At 41.9% G+C, this 27800-nt stretch overlaps 1 protein-coding gene across 2 annotated transcripts in view; it reads left to right on the forward strand.

Moving 5' to 3' along the window:
* Window positions 1-27800, forward strand: part of LOC118388634 (sodium channel protein type 8 subunit alpha-like) — a 107041-nt gene that overhangs the window by 71954 nt on the left and 7287 nt on the right. For both annotated transcript variants that reach the window (XM_052526952.1, XM_035777893.2), the window contains 7 exons: window positions 4234-4351; window positions 4598-4752; window positions 8275-8448; window positions 11227-11349; window positions 24625-24909; window positions 26612-26665; window positions 26850-26987. In XM_052526952.1, coding sequence (XP_052382912.1) covers window positions 4234-4351; window positions 4598-4752; window positions 8275-8448; window positions 11227-11349; window positions 24625-24909; window positions 26612-26665; window positions 26850-26987 — 1047 coding nt within the window. The remainder of the gene's footprint in view (window positions 1-4233; window positions 4352-4597; window positions 4753-8274; window positions 8449-11226; window positions 11350-24624; window positions 24910-26611; window positions 26666-26849; window positions 26988-27800) is intronic.

The following is a 27800-nucleotide window of genomic DNA, read 5'->3' on the forward strand; positions in this document are numbered from 1 at the left end:
ACATTATGCCTCAAGCTTATTATTGCGTTTGCACCCACTACTAACCAGGGGTTGGAACCATTATGGTTTCGTTCTGAACAGAACCATTATTTTATTCCTACCGTTCCACTGTTCCGAACAACAAAATAAAGTTTTGAACCGGTTCGAACCAAAAAAAAAGTACCGGTTTGTATTGTTCCTTTCTATTCTTTTTTAAACCTCTGAAACCGTCATTTATTTACATTTATCTCAACATTAAATTACTTAATCAATTAGTGCGGATAAAGCAGCTTGCTATGGAGCAGGTAAGCAATTTAATCGCTACAGGAAAGTCTTTAAGAGCAAATTGTATTTTGCCGTAAAAGCATGGTAAAATCATAATGAAAGACAAACACACACACACACACTGTGGTGCCAGTCACAGTGTAGGGCAGGAGATGCAACTGACATTTTGCAGATGAGGAGAGCACGAGAGAGGAAGGAGGAAGCTTGCCTTGAAGCGCTGGGCACATAGCCCAGCTGGGCACATAGCAGCACCACCTGAAAAAATTGTATTAATAAAAACAATATATATATATATTTTTTGTAAGTATTTTTTCACAAAAGTAGTGCGCTGGGCCTTTACTAATCCTGAATTAGCGCGGGGAAATGTTTTTTTTCCACATCATGCTTATAATGTTGGCAGTAGGCTACAGTAACCTATGCTTCAGAGGGGAGGGGCAGATAGCCTACACACAAGTATACCCACTGGCAAAGATTTCCAGCCGGTAGGCAGACACTGGAATAAGTTTCTGAGTGGTCAGAATGTAATAGAAAGTTAGAAAGTTATTAACCGCTCCCCATGCTTTTAAAATAACGGTTATGTCCCGGAACAGTATAGATCACTTTAGTTTCAGGTTAGGGTTCTGTTCCTCAAATCATTTCCTTCTTTTCCAGTTTTCGGTTCTGTTCCCTGAACTGGTTCCAACCCTTGCTACTAACCACTATTGTTATCCAGCATATTCATTTTAATTAGTGTGCTTTTGCTTCAGCAAGATCACTACTGTTAAATAGCTGATGCAATCGCTCAAATTTTCTTCAGGAAATTTACCTTTTCTAGTTATAGATGTAGCATGATGCTTTGCAGAGTAGCCAAATACAGTGCCTTCAGAAAGTGTTTATGCCCCTTGACTTATTCCACATTTTGTTGTGTTACTGACTGAATTCCAAATGTTTTAAATGTTTTAATTTGATTTCTTACCCATCTACACTCAATACCCCATAATGACAAAGTAAAAACATGTTCATAGAAAATGTTGCATATTTATTGAAAATGAAATACAGAAATATCTCATTTTTTCACACCCCTGAGTCAATACATGTTAGAATCATCTTTGGCAGCGATTACAGCTGTGAGTGGTTCTGGGTAAGTCTCTAACAGCTTTGCACAACTGGAATGTACAATATCTGCACTTATTTCTTTTCAAGTTCTGTCAAGTTGACTGCCATTTTCAAGTCTTGCCCTAGATTTTAAGCCCGATTTTAAGTCCAAACTATAAGTAGGCCACTCAGGAACATTCAATGTAATCTTGGTAAGAAACTCTAGTGTATATTTGGCCTTGTGGTTTAGGTTATTGTCCTCCTGAAAGGTGAATTTGTCTCCCAGTGTCTGTTTGGAAAGCAGACTGAACCAGATTTTCCTCTGGGATTTTGCCTGTGCTTAGCTCTATTCCATTTATTTTTATCTTTAAAAAAAATCTTCCAGGTCCTTGCTGATGACAAGCATACCCATAACATGATGCAGCCACCACCATGCTTGAAAATATGAAGAGTGGTACTCAGTAATGTGTTGTGTTGGATTTGCCTCAAACATAACACTTTGTATTCAGGACATAAAGTACATTTCTTCGCCACATTTTTGCAGTTTTACTTTAGTACCTTATTGCAAACAGGATGCATATTTTAGAATATTTGTATTCTGTACCTGCTTTCTTCTTTTTGCGCTGTTATTTAGGTTAGTATTGTGGAGTAGCTATAATGTTGTTGATTCATCCTCAGTTTTCTCCTGTCACAGCCATTAAACTCTGTAACTGTTTTAAAGTCACCATTGGCTTCATGGTGAAATCCCTGAGCGGTGTCCTTCCTCTCTAGTAACTGAGTTAGGAAGGACACCTGTATCTTTGTAGTAACTGGGTGTATTGACACACCATCCAAATTGTAAATAATAACTTCAACATGCTCAAAGGATGTTCAACTTCTCCTTTTAGAAATGTTTACCAATCTACCGATAGGTGCCCTTCTTAGTTGAGCAATTAGATAATTGTATGTGTTGGGTACAGAGATGGTAGAAATGATTGTGACTTGTTAAGCAAATTCTTGCTCCTGAACATATTTAGGCTTGCCAAAACAAAGGGGTTGAATACTTATTGACTCAAGACATTTCAGCTTTTCATTAAAAAAAAACTTGTAAACATAAAACAAGTATAATTCCACTTTGACATTATGGGGTATGATCTCAATTGTAGCCTTTTTAAATTCAGGCTGTAACACAACACAATGTGGAAAAAGTCAAGGGGTGTGAATACGTTCTGAACATGCTGAGGCTCTTGAGATTGCAGTCTTAATGTAGTAGATGATGTAATGGCTTAAAGTGCATTTGTGTGTGTGTGTGTGTGTGTGTGTGTGTGTGTGTGTGTGTGTGTGTGTGTGTGTGTGTGTGTGTGTGTGTGTGTGTGTGTGTGTGTGTGTGTGTGTGTGTGTGTGTGTGTGTGCCATGTTTTTTAATCCACTCATCAACACTGGACTGAGCAGTGAATATAGAGCGGTGAACACAGAGGGGCGAACACAGGAGACCTTCAGATGACCTGACGTTTCAGAACATTTGTTTAGACATGGCAGTACCACTGGCTCTGCAGACTGACAGACAGACAGACAGACAGACAGACAGACGGACACCGCTTTGTGTATGTCAACGTGTGGGAAATGTCCTCCTCACTCGTACAGTATGTGGATATGTTGGGGAGCTCTGATGCTTGGGTCACCTTGACCTGGTTTGCAGAGGGAAGTCAAGCAGCAGCTCTAATACCTGTACCAGATTCCATTCTTCTCCTCTACCTGTCTCCACCAACCACAAGGCTGGCTATCCTGCATCTAAGCCTGTCACAGCCGAGCCCTGCAGCGATTGGATGGACACAGAGCCCCTGTCAGACAGTCAGGGATCTGTCTGGCTGTTTGTGATACTGGAGAAAGAGAGCAAGAGAGAGAGTGTGTATGAGAGTAAGAGAGAGAAGCACAGTCTTTCTGCTGACTATTCAGGATTCTAAAGTGAAGCGTCATTCATCTGTAAATTGGATTAGCTCTGTGCATGTGCGTGTGCGCGTGCGTGAATTTGTCCTGGTTCACCTTGACTTATTGTTCAGCTTTGAGATGATTTATTAGGTTGGCTAGACAACATCTCTACCTGAACATGCTGTTTGAGATCAGCCTCAATACATTTACATTTTATGCCTTTCATACATAGAACTATGTAATGAATCATCTCTCCATAACTGTTTCACTGTAATCATATCAAATAATACTTTGTTAATGGTCGTTGTTTGTGGCTCGACTGTTGTATTCAAGAATAAGCATTTCTTCTGAGAGTCTGTGAGTATCTATACCGTGAGACATGAATTAAAAAGCCCCGGCCTATGATCTTTCCTCCACCTCACTTTTATTAACATGTTTACCATATCAATTAACTTCTTGAGTGTTGTATGTGTTTTTTTACTCAATCCTGGGCATTGAGTAAAAGGTTTAACCACTGGATCTAATGCTCTAGTCTATTTACATAAAGATACCTAGCAACAAATCATGCATCACTGTCAATTCTGCGTATGCATATTTATCATTGACCAGCTCTAATAATGTAATCACTCAGCAGCCAAGGTTAATGACAAACTGGTCAATGTTGCTATTAATAATACTCACTTCAAGGCAAATAGACAAGGTTACCCACACATCCATGGTCAGAATGTAAGAGAATGTGTTAAAAATGCAGACAACATGTAACATCTAACCTCCAGCTGAGACACACAGCTTTTCCTGGTTAGGTTACATGCCCCTTAAATCATGATGCCTTTGAGGTATCCACAGAAAGGGTGAGTAGGTGACTAGTGGATGCTTTTGTAGGCAGTGGGTACCACTGTGCAGTATCTTTGTGCATACTAGCTCATAACACCACAGAATGTTCTGTGATGTTAGGAGTCTGACCCTCTCTCCTGTTGTCTGTCTCAGCTGGATGACACTAGCTCTTCGGAGGGCAGCACCATAGACATCAAGCCTGACGTGGAGGAAGTGGTGGTGGTGGAGGTTGTGGAGGAGTTCCTGGACCCAGACGCCTGCTGGACAGATGGTAACTAAGAAGCCACAGAGAGACACAGGCCTCAGTCTGGCCACAATAGCACTTAGCATTTATACTAACTGATTTAATTGTGGGCCATGGCAAGTGTGGGTTGGTGTGTGTCTGTACTCATCTTCAGTTTGTATGGCATAATGAGGCCATTTAATGCACGTGTGCGTGTGTAGTCAATAGTGTGTACATGTCCTAAATGTATTTGACTGTGTCAGTAACAGTGAGTGTGTGTGCCCTCTTATCCAGAATGTGTTGCCAAGTATACGTTTTTGTACTTGCCCATCGATCATGGCTGGGGGAAGCACTGGTGGTTCCTGAGAAAGACAAGCTACCTGATTGTGGAGCACAACTGGTTTGAGACCGTCATCATCTTCATGATCCTTCTCAGTAGCGGGGCGTTGGTAAGAATGCACACACACACATTTGTTTTACTATCCTTGTGGGGACTTTTCCTAACCCTAAATATAACCCTAATCCTTAACCTAAACCTAACCCTAACTCCTAAACCTAACCCTAATTCTAACCCTAGCCCTAACCCCTAAGCCTAAAATAGCTTTTTTCCTTGGGTGGACGAAATGTCTCCATTTGTTTTACTATCCTTGTGTGGACTTCTGGTAAAAACGAAAACACACAGACTAACAGTTTAGCTCATACTGCACCATTAAGTACTGTCTTACAGTAAACCGTATCAGTTCCGACAGAATGTACTGAAATTGAATAATTAAATCGATAAATATTTTATTCCCCCATCATGCCTTTTACCTGTCTACGACTGTTTGTGATATGATTCTTGCTAATGAGCAGCAAAGTTCTGTAATGCACCAACCTTTTAAGCAAAGGGATCCAACTTAGTTTTCAGCTTTCTGGGGGACTGTAGCACAATGGTGATTCAGAATGCTTACAGTGCCTTCAGAAAGTATTCACACCCCTTGATTTTTTACACATTTGTTGTGTTACAAGGTGGGATTAAAATTGATTTAGTTGTCATTTTTTGACAATACTCCGTAATGTCAAAGTGATTTCCCCCCTAACATTAGTAAAAATATTATGAAAAATAAAACCGTAATATATCTTGATTACATGGGTATTCAACACCCTGAGTCAATGCATGTTGGAATCACCTTCGGCAGTGATTACAGCTGTGAGTCTATCTGCGTAAGTCTATCTGAGTTTTGCACACCTGGATTGTACCATATTTGCATTATTATTATTATTTTTTTCAAGTTTTCAAGCAGATTTATGTCAAAACTGTAACTAGGCCACTCAGGAACATTCAATGTCGTCTTGGTTAGCAACTCCAGTGTATATTTGGCCTTGTGTTGAAGGTTATTGTCCTGCTGAAAGGTAAATTGGTCTCCCAGTGTCTGTTGTAAAGCAGACTGAACCAGTTCTTCCTCTAGGATTTTGCCTGTGCTTAGCTCTATTACGTTTATTTTTTTTTTTTTTAAACTCCTTAGTCTTTGCTGATGACAAGCATACCCATTACATGATGCAGCCACAAACATGCTTGAAAATGTGAAGAGAGGTACTCAGTGATGTGTTGGATTTGCCCCAAACATAACGGTTTGTATTCAGGACATACATTACATTTCTTTGACAATATTTTTTCAGTATTACTTTAGTGCCTTATTGCAAACAGGATGCATATTTTAGAACATTTGTATTCTGTACCTGCTTTCTTCTTTTCGCTCTGTTATTTAGGTTAATATTGTGGAGTAGCTACAATGTTGTTGATCCATCCTCAGTCTTCTCCTATCACAGCCATTAAACTCTGTAACTGATTTTAAGTCACCATTGGCCTCATGGTGACTGACATTCCTGAGTGGTTTGCTTCCTCTCTGACAACTAAGTTAGGAAGGACACCTGTATCTTTGTAGTAACTGGGTGTATTGACACACCATTCAAATGTTAATTCATAACTTAACCAAGCTCAAAGGGATATTCAATGTCTGATTTGAATTATTTTTTACCCATCTACCAATAGGTCTCCTTCTTTCCGAGGCATTGATAAACCTTCCTGGTCTTTGTGGTTGAATCTGTGTTTGAAATTCACTGCTCAATGGAGGGATCTTGAAGATAATTGTTATGTGTGGGGTAGAGAGATTTCGTAGTCATTCAAAAATCATGTTAAACACTATTATTGCGTTTATTTTATATTTTATATTTTACTATTATTGAGTCCATGCAACTTATTATGTGACGTGTTAAGCAAATTTGTACTCCTTCACTTATATAGGTTTGCCATAACAAAGGGGTTGAATACTTATTGAATCAAGACATTTCAGATTTTCATTTTTAGTTCATTTGTAAGCATTTATAAAACCATTAACCCACTTTGACATTATTGTGTATTGTGTGTAGACCAGTGACACAAAATCTCAATACAACAAAATGTGGAAAAGGGTGTGAATATTTTCTGAATGAAAGTTTTCTCTTCCATTTACTTTTTCCACATTTTGTTGTTGTTACAGCCTGATTTTAAAATCGATTAAATGTAGATGTTTTTGTCACTGGCCTACACACAATAACCCATAGTGTCAAAGTGGAATAATGTTTTTCTGAATTTTTATAAATGAATTAAAAATGAAAAGCTGAACTGTCATGTGTCAATAAGTATTCAACTCCTTTGTTATGTACCCCACACATACAATTATGTGTAAGGTCCCTCAGTCGAGCAGTACATTTCAAACACAGTTTCAACCACAAAGATCAGAGACGTTTTCTAATGCCTCGCAAAAAAAGGCACCTATTGGTAAATAGGTAAAAAATGTAAAAGCAGACATTGAATATCCCTTTGAGTGTGGTGAAGTTATTAATTAACCTTTGGATAGTGTATCATTATACCCAGTCACTACAAAGATACAGGCGTCCTTCCTAACTCAGTTGCTGGAGAGGAAGGAAACCGCTCAGGGATTTCACATTTAGGCCAATGGTGACTTTAAAACAGTTACAGAGTTTAATGGCTGTGATAGGAGAAAACTGAGGATGAATCAACAACATTGGATTACTCCACAATACTAACCTAAATAACAGAGCAAAAAGAAGGAAGCCTGTACAGAAAAAAATATTCCAAAACATGCGTCCTGTTTAAAACAAGGCACTAAAGTAATACTGTAAAAAATGTGGTAACGCAATCAATTTTGTGTCCTGAACACAACATTTTATGTTTGAGGCAAATCCAACACAACACATTACTGAGTACCACTCTCAATTCTTTGGACTTCCTTACCAAGAAGACAGTGAATGTTCCTGAGTGTCCCAAGTTACAGTTTTGACTTAAACCTGCTTGAAAATCTATGGCAAGACCAGAACATTATTGTCTTGCAATGATCAACAGCTAATTTGACAGAGCTTGAAGAATTCTGAAAAGAATAATGGGTAAATATTGTACAATCCAGGTGTGCAAAGCTCTTAGAGACTTACCCAGAAAGTCTCACAGCTGTAATCACTGCCAAAGGTGATTCTAAGATGATTTGACTTAGGGCTGTGAATACTTCAATACATTGTCGTATGAGCGAGAACAAATAAATTCACATAGTTTGCCATGAACATAGGGCAGTATTACCGTTAGCACAGCTGAATCCCAAGACTTTAGATGCAATCAGGTTCCTGTAGAGAAAATAATACTGTATATAAAAAAGACAGCATAACACTTTTTGGAGGACTGAGACAGGATGGTCTTTGCCAATTTGACCAATTGCACCTTTAACCTAGCACCTTTAACACTATATACTGTAGTTTTCAGAGAATTCATATTTCAACAGGAAAAGCAAATGGCAAAACTATCTATAACACCTTTAACCATAGCGAGAGTCATGAGGTTTTCACATAACAGGAAAAACTCTGAGGCCTAAACACAAGACAAGACATCCAGTCACGTCAGTGTTGTTAACCTGCTGCTCTTCTGTTTTCCCCTCCCCCAGGCCTTTGAGGATGTGTACATAAATAAGAGGAAGACCATTAAGATTATCCTGGAGTACGCAGACAGCGTGTTCACCTATATCTTCATCCTGGAGATGGTGCTCAAATGGGTGGCCTATGGCTGGGTTAAATACTTCACCAACGCCTGGTGTTGGCTGGACTTCTTCATTGTGGATGTAAGTAACTTATCCAACGGACTCTATGTTACTTCTTGCCTCCTCTTATGATTTCCTTCCTCCATCTTTCCATCCTTTATTATTTTGTGCTGGTCTCTCTTTAAATCTCTTTTTTATCTCTCTTGCTTTGTCTTCATGTTCTTTTACTATCCTAGTAAATGTATTTTATGTCTCTTGCTTCTCTCTCTGTCAGTCTTTGTTTTATGAGAGTTGATGAGCTTTTCTCTCCTCTTCCCAAGTTGGATACTGTTTCCCTTCAAGCACACTGTAGCTGTAACCAGATTACTCTTTGTTCCTGATCTGAGACAACTTTGATAATAAGGGACTTGAATATCTCAAATGATGATGCTGCAGTGTGACCATTTAGCACTGATTGCAGATGCTGGGTATGGACATGACATCAAGTCATTGACATCGAACATTTAGCAGGCATAACAAAACTCTCCCGTCTTCCCATAAATATACTCTGTATAGTACATAACTCAAACGTTTGCCAATTCGACTGCTTTTGTCAACAACATTTGACCAATCTTTTAAGTGGATTTAATTGAATTTAATGCTATTCTTACCCTCCAGCTGAAATGTTGAAAGGCCTGGCATCATTCATTGATATTATGGCCTTTTGTGTTGTATCTCTCTACCCTGTTTAACTAACTCTATGGGCTAGCGTGCTATCTGTTGCTGTGGAGTTGACCTATCTTGTCATTGCTGTGAGTGAACTGCTGTAATATGGAATAATACAGCCTGAGATGGGAGGTGTGGTATTAGCAGTGAGTCAACAATGTGGTTTACAATAGCACTTTACTATGTAAACAACCAAGGGGAACCACCATTTGCACATAGGTGATAGTAGGGGTAGGGGGTAAAAGGCAGGACGATAAATGGGATGGCGGGGACCGTCAACAATTTTTGACATTTATCCTTTAAGAAAAATCTAAAGAAAAATGTTACACTGTCCACATGGGACACATCACAATGCCATACAAGCTCTCTTCGGTTCTGGTGTTGCAAAGTGGGGGGTTTCATCCATTGTTGCTTTCCCCAGTAACATTTTTTTCTACTGTTGTGTATCGAAGGCTGTGGTGTCTGTATCTTCCCCTGTCTCTGGAAGAGCAAATGTAAATTTATATTTTGCACTTGACCTGTCCTGTTGGATGTGTTGGGTTGGGTAATGTGATGGATGGATGGTAAGTCAAGTCATGACTTCTGAGTCTTAAACTCCATTATCAACTAATGTGTTATCATTCCTGATGGTTTAAGTATGTGTTAATGTCTGTGCTCAGTTTTGTGGGAGTGTGTGTGTGTTTGTGTTTGTTTGTGTGTGTGCGCCTGCCTGTGCATTGTGGGTTACTCAGAAGGTGCAGGTCTCTCTCCTCAGTATCTATTTGCACAGCCAGAGGAGGGAGGCATGGCGGCCACTCCCCGCCTTTACTACAGGGGGCGCCAAGCAGACAGAGGCTGAAGGTGACCATCACCCCAAAGAGCAACCCAGTGTAGTAGCCGAGAGGACAGTGGAAGCTTTAGCGTGCCATTAGAAAAGCCAGGGGACAGACATGGACAAAGGCTGTGCATATATACGATAGAGATCATTTTAATATTAAATCTACCCCTTTGTGAAAAAGAAACCCATGGTTTAGAATAGCGTAGTTTCATCGGTAGTACTCAATACATTATGTATATATATCTACTGTACATTTTCATGAATGAGTGAAACCAAAAGATCAGCTCTTTCTCAAACACAGCCTTTGTCAACAGTTCCCAGAAGAGAAGAAGTCTGTCCCTTCAGAGCTGTGATAAAGTATAGTATTTGTCATTGGTAGACTCTAAGTATGTTTTAGATATATTTGCAAATCCCTTTGAATGAAACTGTCCCCTGTTTCTCAATGCCCATATAACAGTCCAGAGTCCTCTGCCATTTGATGAGGAATAAAGGCAGTATAATATGTTGTCCCTTGACCCAAATCCCCCCCTGCCAGAATCACGTTATCGTGGATGGTCATGGGAGACAGAGGGGAACGGAGCTCAAGTTCTCTAACAGGCATGGTGTCCTGTGGTCTCTGTGCCTCTTTGACTCCTTGTGCCTCTCTGTCCTGTAACTACTCTACTACTGTGTCAAACCACACCTTTGGTCCATTGGGTCACCTCATGTAGGCTATGACTCCGTCATCAGTTCAACTTGTGGTCTAGAATAGAATGAAATGTGAGTATAAGATGGCTCAGGGATGTGCACATTCAACCTTTACCTTCTCTCGCAGGTACCTATAACCGTGTCTCTCTTAAAATTAAAAGGGGTGTTGTACCGCAGACGAGAGGGACTTGGCTTGGATGTGTTGAGGGGCCAGGGTAAGATTATTGTGGTTTTGTCTCGGGACTCTCCCTTTCACAGGTTGTCCTCTCTCCTACTCGTCCCCACTACCGTCCTCACCCTCCTGGCTCCCATCTCCATTCCCAACTGGTACTTTGTGAATTGTGTGAATATTGTGAACGCATTTCTCCTCTCAAATGTCCCATTTGTTTAATTCTGCTACCTCTTTTTCTCTCCCCTTATTTTCCTCCTCTTTCTCTGTCTACCAAACGTTGCTAGCCAGGTATACTGTAGAGATTATTTTCCAGCTTCACCTGCGTTATAAAACTAAACCAAAACAACAATCAACATTGGTCCAGTAGGGTCTATCTCTCTGTTACCCTTTCTAACTGTTTGGACCCTCTCTCTTCCTTCTCTCTTACTCTCTCTCTCTCTCTCTCTCTCTCTCTCTCTCTCTCTCTCTCTCTGTATAGGTGTCTATAATCACTCTTATAGCTAATGCGATGGGCTACTCCGATCTAGGGCCCGTTAAATCACTACGGACATTGAGGGCATTGAGGCCCCTTAGGGCCCTGTCTCGTTTTGAAGGGATGAGGGTAAGATCTAAAACACCAGGCAGCTGGTCCTTCTGCATGTCCATTCAACAGTTACAGCACTAATGCATGCTATAATGAACTCGACAAGATGATCATGGACAGCACTCACCTCAATTTAGCTAACACTTTCCCAGCCTAATTGTAGCCAAACCAATGTCCAAGTGGAGATTCAGGAAAATGAAAAATGAATCCCCACACTTGTCTCAAAGCTGCGCAATGGCGCTGTCCCAAACAAAACGGTGCTGAAATTACCATCTAGTTGACCACACGTGGGTAGGTAATTGCTTCAAATTTATTACAAGGATTGGATAACTTTGGGAGTTTCAGTAAGCAACAATTTGATAGGCCTACATGCCTTCAATTGCATTATCCTACTTTATTCCTATTTTTTCGTTGTCATTCAGTGATAATTATTCCCACAGTAATTATTTATGGTTCCATCTAGTTGTGGTTAAGAAAACAGTGCATGCTTAGTGGTGAGAGATGCGAAGAGATGGACAAAGTGGCATGCCTTGCAAAGTTTATAACTGGCATGAGGATGGTTAACACGCACTGGCTAGCAAACATGAAGAGAGCAGTGCATGCCAAAGCTGCCTCAGCATTACGGCCACGTTTCATACTAAGCCTTAGGCAGAACTTTACTGAAATCATTGCTAGGTCGTTTGGCGGAATTACAAGTTTTGGCACCAGCAATAGACAATGCCTTTGAGATATAAAGAAAAGGTATGATGACATTTTAAGAAAAACTTCTTAGTTTCAAAGGGATACAAGTTTATTTAGATTATATCAATATTTGCTCATAAAGGCTTTTCCACTGCCACCATGTCAAACAAACAAATTATCTCTAGGCGTTTATAAAATTGTACCAAAACTTCCTGTTTCTATCAGAGCCTTCATGATTTTCTTTTATACGGTATGACTTTACTCGCAGAAAAACTGTGGATGGAAACTGTGGATGGAAATTTGCATGAAACGTTATCATTTCAGAAAGTCATGTTTAAGAGAAAACAAAGTCACCTTTATTTAACCAGGTAGGCCAGTTGAGAACAAGTTCTCATTTACAACTGCGACCTGGCCAAGATAAAGCATAGCGGTGCGACAAAAACAACAACACAGAGTTACACATGGGATAGAGAAGCGTACAGTCAATTACACAATAGGAGAATCTGTATACAGTGTGTGCAAATTTAGTAAGGAGGTAAGGCAATAAATAGGCCAATAGTGGCGAAGAAATGACAATTTAGCAATTTACACTGGAGGTATATATGTGCAGATGAGGATGTGCAAGTAGAAATACTTGTGTGCAAAAGAGCAGAAAAACTAAAACAAATATGGGGATGAGGTAGGTAGTTGGTTGGATGGGCTATTTATAGATGGGCTGTGTACAGCTGCAGCGATCGGTAAGCTGCTCTGACAGCTGACGCTTAAACTTCAGTGATTTTTGCAATTCGATAAGGCGGAGCTATACATAGCAAAGACTTATAGATGACCTGGAGCCAGTGGGTTTGGCAAATATGTAGCGAGTACCAGCCAACGAGAGCATACAGGTCGCAGTGGTGGGTAGTATATGGGGCTTTGGTGACAAAACGGATGGCACTGTGATAGACTGCATCCAATTTCCTGAGTAGAGTGTTGGAGGCTAATTTTTAAATGACATCTCCGAAGTCAAGAATTGGTAGGATAGTCAGTTTTACAAGGGTAAGTTTGGCAGCATGAGTGAAGGAGGCTTTGTAGCAAAATAAGAAGGTGCAACTGATATATTAAGAAAGCAATGATTATTTCAAATAGGGATTGAAGGGAATTTCAGGTTAATTGAAATGATAAAATGTTGATTGGTAAAATGGAAATATGTTGCAAAGCTGCCTCATCACAACGTCAAAATAGAGTAGAGATGTAGAACTTGTGAAAGAAAACTGGAGAATAAAATCACTCATCCCATATGAATGGTATGTCATTTCTTAACTGAAATTGGCAAGCTATTGTACTTAATTTAGAGCCTTCACTTCTACTATCGAGGGCTTTCAAGCAAGAGATCCTCCCTGTACCCTGTTCCGTCAACTACTGTTTCACGTGTCTCACTCTAACCTTCCGATGTAACACACGATTTACAAGAATCAGAAAACCTGACCCCATTGGCCCCATGTGGTATTCAGCACAGATTAGCCCACACCAAGCCCACACCAGCCCAACACGGGCTAGCCATCACAAACCCAACAAAGGCTAGCCCACATGAATCCCACACCAGTCCAACATCACAGAGTTTTCAAACCCAGACTCCCAACAGGACGACATTTTGACAGACCGGACCGGGGTTTGGGATGTCAATGAGAAAAGTGAGAAATGTGACCTTAGTTGTGAATTTTTTTGAATTCGAAAAAAGTATTACAGTAGCTGAACATGTTTTAACGTTGATCAAAAACAACTTGATATCGGAGTGTCTTTGATTTCACGGCCTGCACGGTGCGGCACGAATGTTAGACCCAATGACTTGTTTCAGCACATGAGCTTAGCTAGCTAACGCCATGACATCACCTACAAGTATGATCAGGGATTTATATTGCAGAAGCAGTTTCTGGGGTTATTCATACTAAACTATCTTTGCTGGCATGGGCTATCCATCACCAGCCCAACCCAGGCTAGCTCACACCAATCCCACACAGCCAAATACAGGCTATCCATCACCAGCCCAACCCAGGCTAGCCCACACCAATCCCACACAGCCAAATACAGGCTATCCATCACCAACCTAACACAGGCTAGCCCACACCAAGTCCACATCAACACAACACAGAACAGCCTACACCAACCTAACATAGGCTTACCCACACCAAGCCCACAACAGCCCAGCATGGGCTTTCCCACACCAAGCCCACACCAGCCCTTGTGCACACCATGCCCACAAATATTTGAATGAGCCTCCGCCTCTTTATTATGAAGTAGCTGGTGTGGAATAGCCTGTGTTGGGTTGGTGATGGTTGACCCACAGCAGCCCAACATGGGCCTGCCCACACTAAGTCCAGCATGGGCTAGCCCACACCAGCTTCTTCATAACATATAGGAGGAGGAATATTCAAATATTTGTGGGCGTGGCTTGCAAACATTTCTTTTTGAGAGTGTTGTTCCAGTTTAAAGGGTGCGTTGTGTGATGCTCAAAATAAGCAATGTGAAGAAGTCTTTAAAATAATAAGTCATTAAAGAAAAAATTATGTAAGTGCATGGGGCATATGAGGAACATATCAGATTTTCTAGTAAGGCATATATGTATGATAGTAACAACTTGGTTGTCAGCAATGGAACATGTTAGCTAAATACCTTTAACGTTGGAAAATTATACAATTTATATGTAAGTAAATAAGTTTTATTTGAATAAATAATAAATAATTGGGGCCACCTTCCTTGGGGCCAATCGGCTCAATTTGGGCAGCCTACATGGGACCAATATTTTAGCCGGCATTGGGCCCACATCGTGCCAATGTGGGCATGTTTGCTTGTACCCGTTTCTAGTGAGTACAATTATAGATAACTGAATGTGTAAGCCGAGCCATTGGGCAGGGCTTATTTGTTGAAGGCTTGGCACGTGAGACACCTACACTAAGTGAGACTCATAGTAACATTTCTCACAGCTTAATGTGCCGCAGTTTGTTATTAGTTTCATCAGTCAATTTCCTGTGATGGATTTTACCAGTACTGGTTGTTATTCTTTGAAATGTAGGTCTTGTCTCCTCTCCAACTTGTAATTCCTACACAACCTCCCATACTGTATGTACCAACCAGCTCTGTCTACTGATCTCCCCACCTCCCTAGTTATGTCATGTCACCAGAGTTTGGTGAAATACACTACATGACCAAACGTATGTGCACACCTGCTCGTCGAACATCTCATTCCAAAATCATGGGTATTAATATGGAGTTGGTCCCCCCTTTGGTGCTATAACAGCCTCCACTCTTCTGGGAATGCTTTCCACTATATGTTGGAACATTGTTGCGGGGACCTGCTTCCATTCAGCCACGAGCCATTAGTGAGGTCAGGCACTGATGTAGGGTGATTAGGCCTGACTCACAGTCGGCGTTCCAATTGAGGTCAGGGCTCTGTGCCAGAGAGTCAAGTTCTTTCACACCGATCTCGACAAACCATTTCTGTATGGACTCGCTTTGTGCACAGGGGCAATGTCATACAGGAAAGGGCCTTCCCAAACTGTTGCCACAAGGTTGGAGCACAGAATCGTCTAGAATGTAATTGTATTCTGTAGCGTTAAGATTTCCCTCCACTGCAACTAAGGAGCCTGAACCATGAAAAACAGCCCCAGACCATTTTTCCTCCTCCACCAAACTTTACAGTTGGCACTATGCATTGGGGCAGATATCGACTGCCACATGGTGAAGTGTGATTCATCACGCCAGAGAACGTGTTTCCTCTGCTCAAGAGTCCAATGGTGGCGAGCTTTGCACCACTCCAGCTGACGCTTGGAATTGCACATGGTGGTCTTAGGCTTGTGTGCGGCTGCTCGGCCATGGAAACCCATTTCATGAAGCTCCTGACAAACAGTTATTGTGCTGATGTTACTTCCAGAGGCAGTTTGGAACTGTAGGGAGTGTTGCAACCGAGGAGAGACTATTTCACGTGCTACGCGCTTCAGCACTAGGCGGTCCCGTTCCGTGAGCTTGTGTGGCATACCATTTCGCTGCTGAGCCGCTGTTGCACCTAGACGTCTCCACTTCACAATAAAAGCACTTAAAGTTGTCCGGGGCAGCTCTAGCAAGCCTAAATTTGACAAACTGACTTGTTGGAAAGGTAGCATCCTATGATGGTGCCACGTTGAAAGTCACTGAGCTCTTCACTGAGCTCTTCAGCTCTTCAATGTTTGTCTATGGAGATTGCATGGCTTTGTGCTCGATTTTATGCACCTGCCAGCAACGGGTGTGGCTGAAATAGCCAAATCCACTCATTCGAAGGGGTGTCCACATACGTTTGTACATATCTCAGCGTTAACCATCTGTAAATAACAACGTGAAGCCAAGCCCTAGAAACGCAACTCTTATTCATGTCCCTTGATGTCAACTTATACGTTTTATAGTCTCTATTCAAACCGTATCCCGGAAGTTCTGCGTTACAGCGTGATTTAAATTTAAAGGCAACATGCCCATTAGCGGAAACTGCATTATTTGTTGATTTGTTGATTTGGATCCCCATTAGCTTTTGCAGAAGCAGCAGCTACTCTTCCAGGGGTCCACAAAAAACACAAAACATTGCAAGTAACAAAACACTGATACACTGATAGACAAGGACAGTCAGACAAATAGAAAATACAATGATATGCAAACAATACAACAACCAAAATGACGAACAATACAAATAAAAATGTATTTGTGTGTTAGTGTGCGTGTGTGTGTCCCCTCACAGTCCCTGCCGTTCCATTTGCAGGTAAACGCTGCATATGTCGTATCAATCGGAAATGACCTTTTCATTTCTATCCTGCAAATCTGTAAATCTTCAGCGTTACAGACGGAATAGAGCCCTAAACCTCCATAATACAGGATCATTCTGCTATTATTTGACTGGTAATGTCTGAAACATTTACTCCATGTAACATGCATGTAATACACATACACCAGAGAACCATGTTTCCCTTCTTGGCAACAGCAGTCGACAATAACAGAAAAACAGAACAACAACCACTGACAATAGTAGTAGTTCAAAAAACTATTTTTTTTTACACTCACTTATTGATAAGGTACACTTATAACATCTTGAAGGCCTCGTTATGAAGAGGGAACCAGGTCCATCATCACATTATTATGATGCCATTTAGTGAGGTTAACTCCCTAGTCTACTCATCAAGGTAACTAAATAGGTGTAGCTATTGAGGTAATTTGCCATAATCAATACACATTCTGAGGGAAACCTTCAGTCCACTCTGACTGTCTTGTCAAGGTGGGAACATGGCTCTGTAAATGAGCCTGTATGACTGTGCATGCCAGGTTCAGCTCAGCCCTCTAAGAGCTTCTGGATGTCCTGCATTAAAACATCAAATGTACATCGCCAGAGCATTACACTGTGTGCTACTGCTGATACCGCCACCTCTTATCTGTGTACGACGGGGGGAAGATAAGGGCATGGTTTGGGGAGAAGTGGGAGTGTCAGCTGCTTTCCATTGTACTGCTTTTGTGACAGATTTGCCAGGCGTTCTATGACTGAGATATGTGGATAGGCCCACTCTCTTAGAATTGGTGGACTCGAGGAACCCTGGAGATCCTCAAAGAACCATGGAGTTCCTCAAGCAACCATTGCTAGTCAATGGTTCATATTTGCACCTTTGGTTATTTGAGGGGTTCTTGGAAGAACCTTTAATGTTCCAATGTAGCAAAGAGTTCCTAAAGGAACCCTGAACCAGAGGCATGGCCGAGGAGGGGCGTGGCTTTCAGATAGATATTTTTAGACAACCCGTTAGAGTGTATGTAATTCCAATGAATCTGTTCTATTGTCATCACATGTTAAGGTGGAGCATGGACAGTTTTGTAACATCAATTAGGCTTAGAGAGGTCCCTTAATAAGAGCCTATGCAAGTCCTGAAGTTGAAGTAGTTAACACTTTATTTCTTTATGTAATCACCAATGTTAAGAAAACAATTTGGGACTTTTCACATTACATCTTATATCATAAATAAACTGTCAGCAAATGTCAAAAACTTTCAGGAACTAAATATACATAATTAACCATTTGAAAGCAATTCAAGTTAATAAAGATCAGTTGTGAGGGTTGGGATGGTTCCTTAAAAAAAATATATATAATGCTGTTGTTCCAAAAGCCTCTCCCCAGGCACTTTGGCACAACCAGTCTGTTCAAGTCGCCAGGACCGTGTGTACATGTGCGACATCCCATCCTCGGGTCACTGCAGCCTGTATCTCCAGGATGGACCTTGGCACTGGCACGGCAAAGCAGAACAGACCAAACTGCGCAAGATGTTGGGTCAATGAAACATTTAACTCACAACCCTGCGCAGTAGATGATAAATGAGCCATAGACAATCCACATGTGAGAACACACATTCAACACTCTGGTTATCAAAGTACAGTGCTACCTGAGGGCCTGACCTCCATCTGCTTCTTTGCCTGAAATGGGATACCTAGTCAGTTGCTCAGCTGAAATGTGTCTTCCGCATTTAGCCCCTCTGAATCAGAGAGGTGCAGGGGGCTGCCTTAATCAACATCCACGTCTTTGGCTCCCGGGGAACAGTGGGTTCACTGCCTTGCTCAGGGGCAGAACTATATATTTTCATCTTGTCAGCTCAGGGATTCGATCCAGCAACCTTCTGCTTACTGGCCCAATGCTCTAACCACTAAAATACCTGCCACCACAGCATCAAACACAAACTGTGAATCCCAAACCACTCCCTACTAACTTGATCGGAGTACCCTCCGTTTTCATGTGTTGCTGACACAAGAGAGTGGCGATCAATAAACCCATCAACTTCGGGACACACTCCTGACTTGAATGATGCAATTCATGTTCCATTTTTAAATAATAAAACAAGCATGAAATTCAAATGAACACATTCCCTCTGTTGTTTTACAAGATATAGCCTAAACTTGAGTAACAGTTAAACATTTAATTTGGGAGATATTTCATCAGTTATGCGTCAAGTCTCGAAACCAGACAAACAAATGCACATGACATATACTGTAATTAGGCACGCCTCTCCATTCTTTTGTATTACATTGTGCAAACTCCAAACATATTGCAGTGCATGTCAGGATAGCACTACGCTCTGTTGTCTGCAGCCTTGCTTGTTCAGTCGATGTGGATATCCGATGGTCTAATTAGCCCTTACATCCTCGATAATTTTCCCTCCCTCAGCTTTGGGACACTTGTACAAATGGCTTGAAGCGCTTGAATTCGCAAATGGAGGGCCGAATGATGAGGGAAAGGGGTTGATTTGGGATTCAGACAGAAAAATATTGTGAAATCACACATAAATGGCCACAATACATTTTCGAGGGTTAGTGTTGGGTTTGGCTCTGCCTGCCTGTCAGGCGATGCCCATTCCCATACCCCAACAACAAAGCTTGGAGCCCAGTCCCAGAGTGTGCCGCATGCCACTCAGGTGGAACCAGGCTCTGTATCACCAGCTTCTTTTCCTGCAATGGCATCAAACACAGAAAAGAGAGATAAATCACACATAACAAATGGTAACAATATATTATGAATTGCAATCAGAGAAAAGGAGGGGTGAAGCGTCGAAAGACATATCAACCTTCGTCCACCTTCCAGGACCTCAATCAACCTTTTGGGTTAGTTTCCCCCTGTCTGCTTGAGGTCGGAGAGATTGGGACTCTTGGTGGACTTGATCAACATCGCATCACTATCAGTCTTACAATTCCCTGCCATTAATACCACTGCACATTTCTGGGCTGTCTGGCAGGACTGCAATGGGGGAGGGGGAGTCTCCTACCACCTCTTCCCCTCCTCAGGGTGTGCCCCCAGCCGGAGAGCCAATTGGCTCCAGTGGCGGGAAAGTGAAACCGTCAGGAATTTGAAACTTCCATCTCTTCCCCTTTAATCAGCACACTAACTTCTGCACTCCCTGCCTCCGTTTCCTTACCTGCACCTTCACCACATCCTCAACAATGGCCAACCCCTGTTCAGTACTCGCAATACGGGGACTGCTTGGGGGCCATTTCTATAGAGATGGGTCACCTTCACAGAGATCGCACGTTCTGTGATACTGGTACTCCCCTGCACACCACCTGCTGGCAAATCTCATCTAGGTGCCCCTGCTCTCCATACTTACTACATAACTTCGGTTGGCCCTGATTAGGAAAAATAAAAGACAATATACAATTACAAAATACCATTTAAGATCCATGTGTCAAAATAAACTCCAAAATACTTGTTCTAAAATGATTTAATTAGAATACTTGTATTTTGAAATACAGAAATACATTTGCAAGTAGCCAGCCCGAACAGCAACAACATTCTCAATCACAAAAATATTTTACTTGCTATGACATGTTATTTATCTACCTTGGTTAAAAGTTAATTTGTGGAATTTCTTTCCTGCTTAATGCGTTTGTGCCAATCAGTTGTGTTGTGACAAGGTAGGGTGATATACAGAAGATAGCCCTATTTGGTGAAAGACCAAGTCCATATTATGGCAAGAACAGCTTAAATAAACAAAGAGAAATGACAGTCCATCATTAATTTAAGACATGAAGGTAAGTTACTCCGGAAAATGTCAACAACTTTGAAAGCTTCTTCAAGTGCAGTTGCAAAAACCATCAAGCGCTATGATGAAACAGGCTCTCATGAGGACCACCACAGGAAAGGAAGACCCAGAGTTACCTCTGCTGCAGAGGATAAGTTCATTAGAGTTACCAGCCTAAGAAATTGCAGCCCAAATAAATGCATCACAAAGTTCAAGTAACAGACACATCTCAACATCTACTGTTCAGAGAAGATTGCGTGAATCAAGCCTTCATGGTCGAATTGCTGCAAAAAAAACCACTACTAAAGGACACCAATAATAATAAGAGACTTGCTTGGACCAAGAAACACGAGCAATGGACATTAGACCGGTGTAAATCTGTCCTTTGGTCTGATGAGTCCAAATTTGACTTTTTGGTTCTAACCGCTGTGTCTCTGTATGTGTGGTTCCCATTGTGAAGCATGGAGGAGGTGGTATGATGGTGTGGGGGTAATTTGCTGGTGACACAGTCTGTGATTTATTTAGAATTCAAGGCACACTTAACCAGCATAGCTACCTGAGCATTCTGCAGTGATACGCCATCTGATTTGCGACAATCATTTGTTTTTCAACAGGACAATGACCCAGCATAACTCCAGGCTGTGTAAGGGCTATTTGACCAAGAAGGAATGTGATGGAGTGCTGCGTCAGTTTATCTGGCCTCCACAATCACCTGACCTCAACCCAATTGAGATGAGTTGGAATGAGTTGGACCACCAGAGCAGATGCAGAAGGATTGGGGCCCTATTCAGAATCAGGCAGTGTGCATACAATCCACCACTTACGAGTATAATACTTGCTAACGTTTAGTCTGTGGACAATAAAGTAGACGAGTTTAGGGCGAGGATCCCCTTCCAGAGAAATATCAGGGACTGTAACATACTTTTTTACGGAATCATGGTTTTCTCTTGATATATATTTCCCCCCTCCATTCAGCCAGTGGGCTTCTCCGTCCATCGTGCCGATAGGAAGAAAGAACTCTGGGGAAAAAAGAAAGGAGGTGGGGAATTGTTTCATGATTAACAACTCCTGCCGTGATTGTGGTAACATACAGGAACTCAAGTCCTTTTGTTCTCCCGATCTGGAATATCTCAACATCAAATGCCGAACATGGACATGTACAAACACACAAGCTACGACCTCCGTAAGGCAATCGAAGATGCAAAACAACAGTACAGGACAAAGTGGATGCCCAATTCTACGGCTCAGACATAGGAAGTGGCAGGAACTCCAGACAATCATGGATTATAAAGGGAAAACCAGCGACGCCGTGGACACAGACTCCTCGCTCCCGGACGATCTAAACACTCTCTTCACCCGCTTTGAGGAAAACAGAGCTGCCAACGCGTTCCCCAACGCTGACAAGGACTGTGTGCTCTCATTCTCCGTGGCCGACGTGAGTTAGTCATTTAAGCGTGTTAACCCTCGCAGGGCTGCCGGCTCAGACGGCATCCCAATCCATGTCCTCAGAGAATGTTCAGACCAGCTGGCTGGAGTGTTTACTGAAATTAAATCTCTCCATATCTCAGTCTGTTGTTCCCACTTGCTTCAACATGTCCACCATTGTTCCTGTACCCAAGAAAGTGACGGTAACTTAGCTAAACTAAACTTCTGTCATCATGAAGTGCTTTGAGAGGCTAGCTAAGGACCATATAATCTTCACCTTACCCGACACCCTAGACCCACTACAATTCACATATCGCCCCAACAAATCCACGGAGAACACAATCATCCTATCCCGTCTGGACAAGCGAGATACATATTTAAGAATGACGTTCATCGCCTAAAGCTCAGCCTTCAACACCATAGTGCCCTCCAAGCTTATCACTAAGCTCAGGGCCCTGGGCCTGAAACTTTCCCTGTGCAACTGGGTCCTAGACCCCAAGTGGTGAAGGTAGGCAACAACATCTCTGCCGTACTGATCCTCAACACAAGGCCCCACAGGGGTCTATGCTCAGCCTCCTCCTGTACTCCCTGTTCACTCATGACTGCATGGCCCCACACATCTCCAAATCAATCATCAAGTTTTCTAATGACACGACAGTGGTAGGCCTGATTACCAACAACTAAGAGACAGCCTACAGGGAGGAGGTGAGAGCCCGGACAGAGGTGTGCCAGGAAAATAACCTCTCCCCCAACATCAACAAAATAACGGAGCTGATCATGGACAACAGGAGACAGCAGAGAGCGCACGCCCCCATCCACATTGACAGGGCCGCAGTGGAGAGGATCAGAAACTTAAAGTTCCTCTGAAATGGTCCCTTCACACAGACAGCATGGTGAAGGCGCAACAGCACCTCTTCAACCTCAAGAGGCTGCAGAAGTTTGACTTGGCCCCAAAGACCCTCAAACATCTATAGACGCACCATTGAGAGTATCCTGTCAGGCTGTATCACAGCCTGGTACGGCAATTGCACCTTCCACAATCGCATGGCTCTCCAGAGGGTGGTGCGGTCAGCCCAATGCATGACCGGGGGCACGCTACCTGCCCCACAGGACATCTACAGCATCCAGTTTCACAGAAAGGCCAAGAAGATCAAGTTGGACCTCAGACACCTGAGCCACGGCCTGTCCACCCCGCTACCATCTAGAAGGGGAAGACAGTACAGGTCCACCAAAGCTGGAACTGAGAGATTGAGAAACAGCTTCTATCTCGAAGACATCAGATTGTTAAAACAGTTACCACTAGCCGGCCTCCTCCCAGTAGCCTGCTCTGAACCTTAGTCACTGTTCTAGCCGGCTGGCACACGGTACTCTACCCTGCACCTTAGAGACTGCTGCCCGATGTACATAGAGTCATTGAACACTATGTGCAATGACATCACTTTAAATATGTTTCCATATGGTTTCACCCACTTTCTATTTATATACTTTATTCTAGTCATGGCTCATCCTATACAAAAAAAATCTGGATTATGTGTGTATTGTTTTTTTTATTGCTAGGTACTGTTGGAGCTAGAAACACAAGCATTTCACTGCACCTGTGATAACATCTGCATATCTGTGTATGCAACCAATAAACTTTGATTTGAAACCAACACCACCCACAGCTAAGCAGGCTAACAAACAACCACAGCTGCCACCAATTATTTATTTAAAAAAGGGCTAAAGGAAGAGAAAGGAATTAACATTTGTTGGCTAACTGTAGCCAAGTGGGGCAAGTTAGCCAGCTGCTAGCAGGCCCAAACTGAAGGTTAACCAGCTAGCTAACAGACTTAAGAGCTCAGCGCTAACAAACAATTGCTATACTGGACTACCCAGTAAGTAGAAGCAATCTAGAAATAAAAACTGAGAAAACCAGGAAATAAGGAAAAAGGACACACATCCTAACAATGATGCACCTGTAGTTCCCCTGACAGCCACTCCACCTGGTTGCAAAAAACAATCAAAGTTGAAGTACAAAAAAGATCAACAAGTATAACATTTACTCTAATGGGTGACCACAAATAACTACCTGAAAGCCACACCTCCAATAAGCCACGTCTCCAATCTTATAATAGTCTGCCACCTCTTCAAAAATTTTTTTTTAAAGGTTCAAAATTGAACCCTTCTGATCAAAAAAAGGTTCTGGTTTGAACCATTACACAGGGATTTCTCAAAGACCCTTTTCTGAGGGGTTCCTCTAGGAACTTTTTTGACCTGGAAATAAGCCATGTCTCGGCGTGGTAGTTTTTAAAACCCCAAAAGGTCCTTCCAGGCATCTTTACTTCAAAGAGTGTATATTATCTGCATACACATTAAAGGTTTCAAATAGGTACACCTGATTTATGCAAAAATGGGACCTCAATCCCAGTATTCACTGTGCTTTGTCCAAGTTAACCTAATTGTTGACATCAGTTGCATATGATATTGTAGAGTAATAGCAACACATAAGGAAATAGTCAAGATAAAAAGCTATAAGGCGATAGTCAAGATTAACCAAACTGATGTGCAACTCACATTATCTCTGCGAGGGAGTGGGTTTATGTTTGTATGTCTGTCTATGTGTGAGTTGTATCTCATGCTGCTTCTGTTTCCCTGGTCCCGTGTGTAGGTGGTGGTGAATGCCTTGGTGGGAGCCATCCCCTCCATCATGAACGTGCTGCTGGTGTGCCTCATCTTCTGGCTCATCTTCAGTATCATGGGGGTCAACCTGTTTGCAGGGAAGTATTATTACTGCTTCAACGAGACCTCAGAGGAGAACTTTAAACCGGACGTCGTCAACAACAAGACAGAGTGCTTTGCACTAATCAACGCAAATTACAGTGAGGTCAGGTGGAAGAATGTCAAGATTAACTTTGACAATGTGGCTGCAGGATACCTGGCACTTCTACAAGTGGTGAGTTCAAGGTCTTTCCTACAGTCGTGTCTCTGACTTCCTTAATGTGATGACAAGCTATTTTAGGAAATTGATTACCTAACATTTGATTGATTACGTGATTGAATTAAACCATGCAACAATTAACTCGTTAATAACCTGGGGCACCACAGAAGAGTTTGTTTATATAGAGCGGCTATCTCCCGAATCTTTTATATCAATAGTAGTCAATCAGTCATTTATTATTCTTTACCTTTTATCAGTCTCATCTGAACGCCATAAAAGTCTTGGTTATCTGTATGAACCCGGCCTTTACTATGAATCATCCATACACAAATTGGCTCAATTATTTATTTACTATCTAATTAAACAATTACAGAATATACAATTCATAATAACATTATACAGTAAATACCATCCCTAGTGGACTAAACAAAAACAGTTTGGTTATAACATGATAGATTCAGAGAGGAAAAGGGGAAAAAGGAACATGGTTCTCTATCTGACATGGGAAGCTATTCTTGCATAAATATGAATACAAAGGACAATGCACTTTAACAATCACTCTTTTGGATAAAGGAATGTAATCAGTATTTACGATTGAGCTAGTGATGTGAGGCTCTGGTTTGCACAGTCGAGGTCGCCATTGTCCGTTGTTGATTCTGCCGGGTCGTCGTGGAGTGAGATGTTCATCTACGTCGGTCAATGTTCTTACTAGATTTGCTACCTTTCCAGTTGCAGTCTGTTAGGCTGTAGTCTTGTTGAGTGATCAATAGTTCAGAGCCCATACCATTTCACATGTGGAGCAAGCTTTCACGTTTTTTGGCCTGTAGAGTTGAAATTAGACTTAGCCCTTTTTAGTATTTGGAACTGAGGTGACTTTGGGTCACAGGGCTTTTATAGAAATGTAGAAAAGGGGTTGGTTCATCATTTCCAACCAATGTCTATTCACTTGGGCGTAGCCACTGGCTGGATACGAGTTACCGTTAAAACACACCATTTTAATTTTAGAGGACTTAATCACAATGCTATCTTTTCAAAAGTATTCTTATACTTCGTTAAACATTTTATCCAACATTAATTTTATCCAGCAAGCCTCATAACTGAGGAACCCATATAAACAGAGTTAGGGTAATGTGACTGTATTGTCCTTCATGAGGTCACAAACATTAAACAAAATGGACAGGGTTGTAGCTGGCTTCTCCACCAACCTTTTACACATTCTCCAAAATAGGAATATTGTTCAACTCTCAAATTCTGGGATGTAGTAGAATTGGGCGGGAGAGTCCCTTTGTCTTACTGTAAAACTCTCTCTTCATACTGCATGGTCAAGGAGAGAAGTGTCTCTGCACGGAATTTATGACTGGGTGTTAAAGTCATAACGCTGCCCCCTCCTGACAGGAGAGGGGTGGTGTCACATCTCTGCTAGAGGGCTAGCTTCATGACACTATTGATGTTCTGACTTTTCACTCCTTTGGCCCCTTGCCCCTCCCACTTTGGAGAAGGTCAATGTTGAACGGTACTTAGACTGCAGAAGTCAATAATCATATTTTTTTCAGTCATTGGCTTCCTACTGTACCTCTATGTCCTTCATCTTGTAATTTTCCTCCTTCCTTTTCAATACCTCATCCTAATTTCCTCTATTTCTGCTTAACCTTAATTCTTCTTCCTCACTTTTCTTTCCCCCTTTTTCTCACAACTCTATATATCCCCTTTCTCACAGGCCACGTTTAAAGGCTGGATGGACATAATGTATGCTGCCATTGATTCTCGGAAGGTAAGCCTGACACTTGAGATTTGTCTTCCTTTTGTTTGGTGGTTGGTATTGTGTGAACAGATGTAACATGTTCCAGAAAAACTTGCCAATACTAACTTGTTTGGAAAGGGACTTTTGAACCCACAAAGGGGAATGTAATGAGGGAGAGTTTGGAGCTTGAATGTTCTTTTCCTGCTCACTCTAGGTGGAGGATCAGCCGATCTATGAAGACAACATCTACATGTATATCTACTTTGTTGCCTTCATCATCTTTGGCTCTTTCTTTACCCTCAATCTCTTCATTGGTGTCATCATTGACAACTTTAACCAGCAAAAGAAAAAGATAAGACCTCTTTTTCTTATTCAAGTTTCAGGTTTTAATGTCACATGCACAAGTACAGTGAAATGCCTTTCTTGCAAACTCAAACTCAAAACCTAACAATGCAATAATCAATAACAATGTATTACTAGAAAAAAAGACATGAAATAAGAACAAGAAATATGAAGGCCTCCCGAGTGGCGCAATGGTCTAAGGCTGTGCCACTAGAGATCCTGGTTCGATCCAGGCTCTGTCACAGCCGCCGCGACCGGGAGACCCATGGGGCGGCGCACAATTGGCCCAGCTTCGTCCGGGTTAGGGGAGGGTTTGGCCGGCAGGGATGTCCTTGTTCCATCGCGCTCTACCAACTCCTGTGGTGGGTTGACATGGTCGCCAGGTGTACAGTGTTTCTTCTGACACATCGGTGTGTCTGGCTTCTGGGTTAAGCAGGCAGTGTGGCTTGGTTGGGTTGTGTTTCGGAGGACACACAGCTGTTGCCTCTCCCTAGTCCGTATGGGAGTTGCAGCGATGAGACAAGACTGTAACTACCAATTTAATACCATGAAATTGGTGAGAAAAAAGGGTATTATGAAATACGTAAGTAAGCATACTATATGCAGGAAATATTTTTCAAAAGTCAGTTCCAATACCATATTTATAATGTGCAGGAATGCTGGAGTGATGGCGGTAGATTATGTAAGGGGACTAGGCAATAGGATATAAGATAAACAAATTAGCAGCCGTGCTTTTTCACGAGCATTTCGCTACACTCACATGAACATCTGCTAACCATGTGTATGTGACCAATAACATTTGATTTGGTTTGATTGCATACTG

The sequence above is a fragment of the Oncorhynchus keta genome, chromosome 10 (genome assembly GCF_023373465.1).
Source record: "Oncorhynchus keta strain PuntledgeMale-10-30-2019 chromosome 10, Oket_V2, whole genome shotgun sequence".
NCBI classification, from domain to species: Eukaryota; Metazoa; Chordata; class Actinopteri; order Salmoniformes; family Salmonidae; genus Oncorhynchus; species Oncorhynchus keta.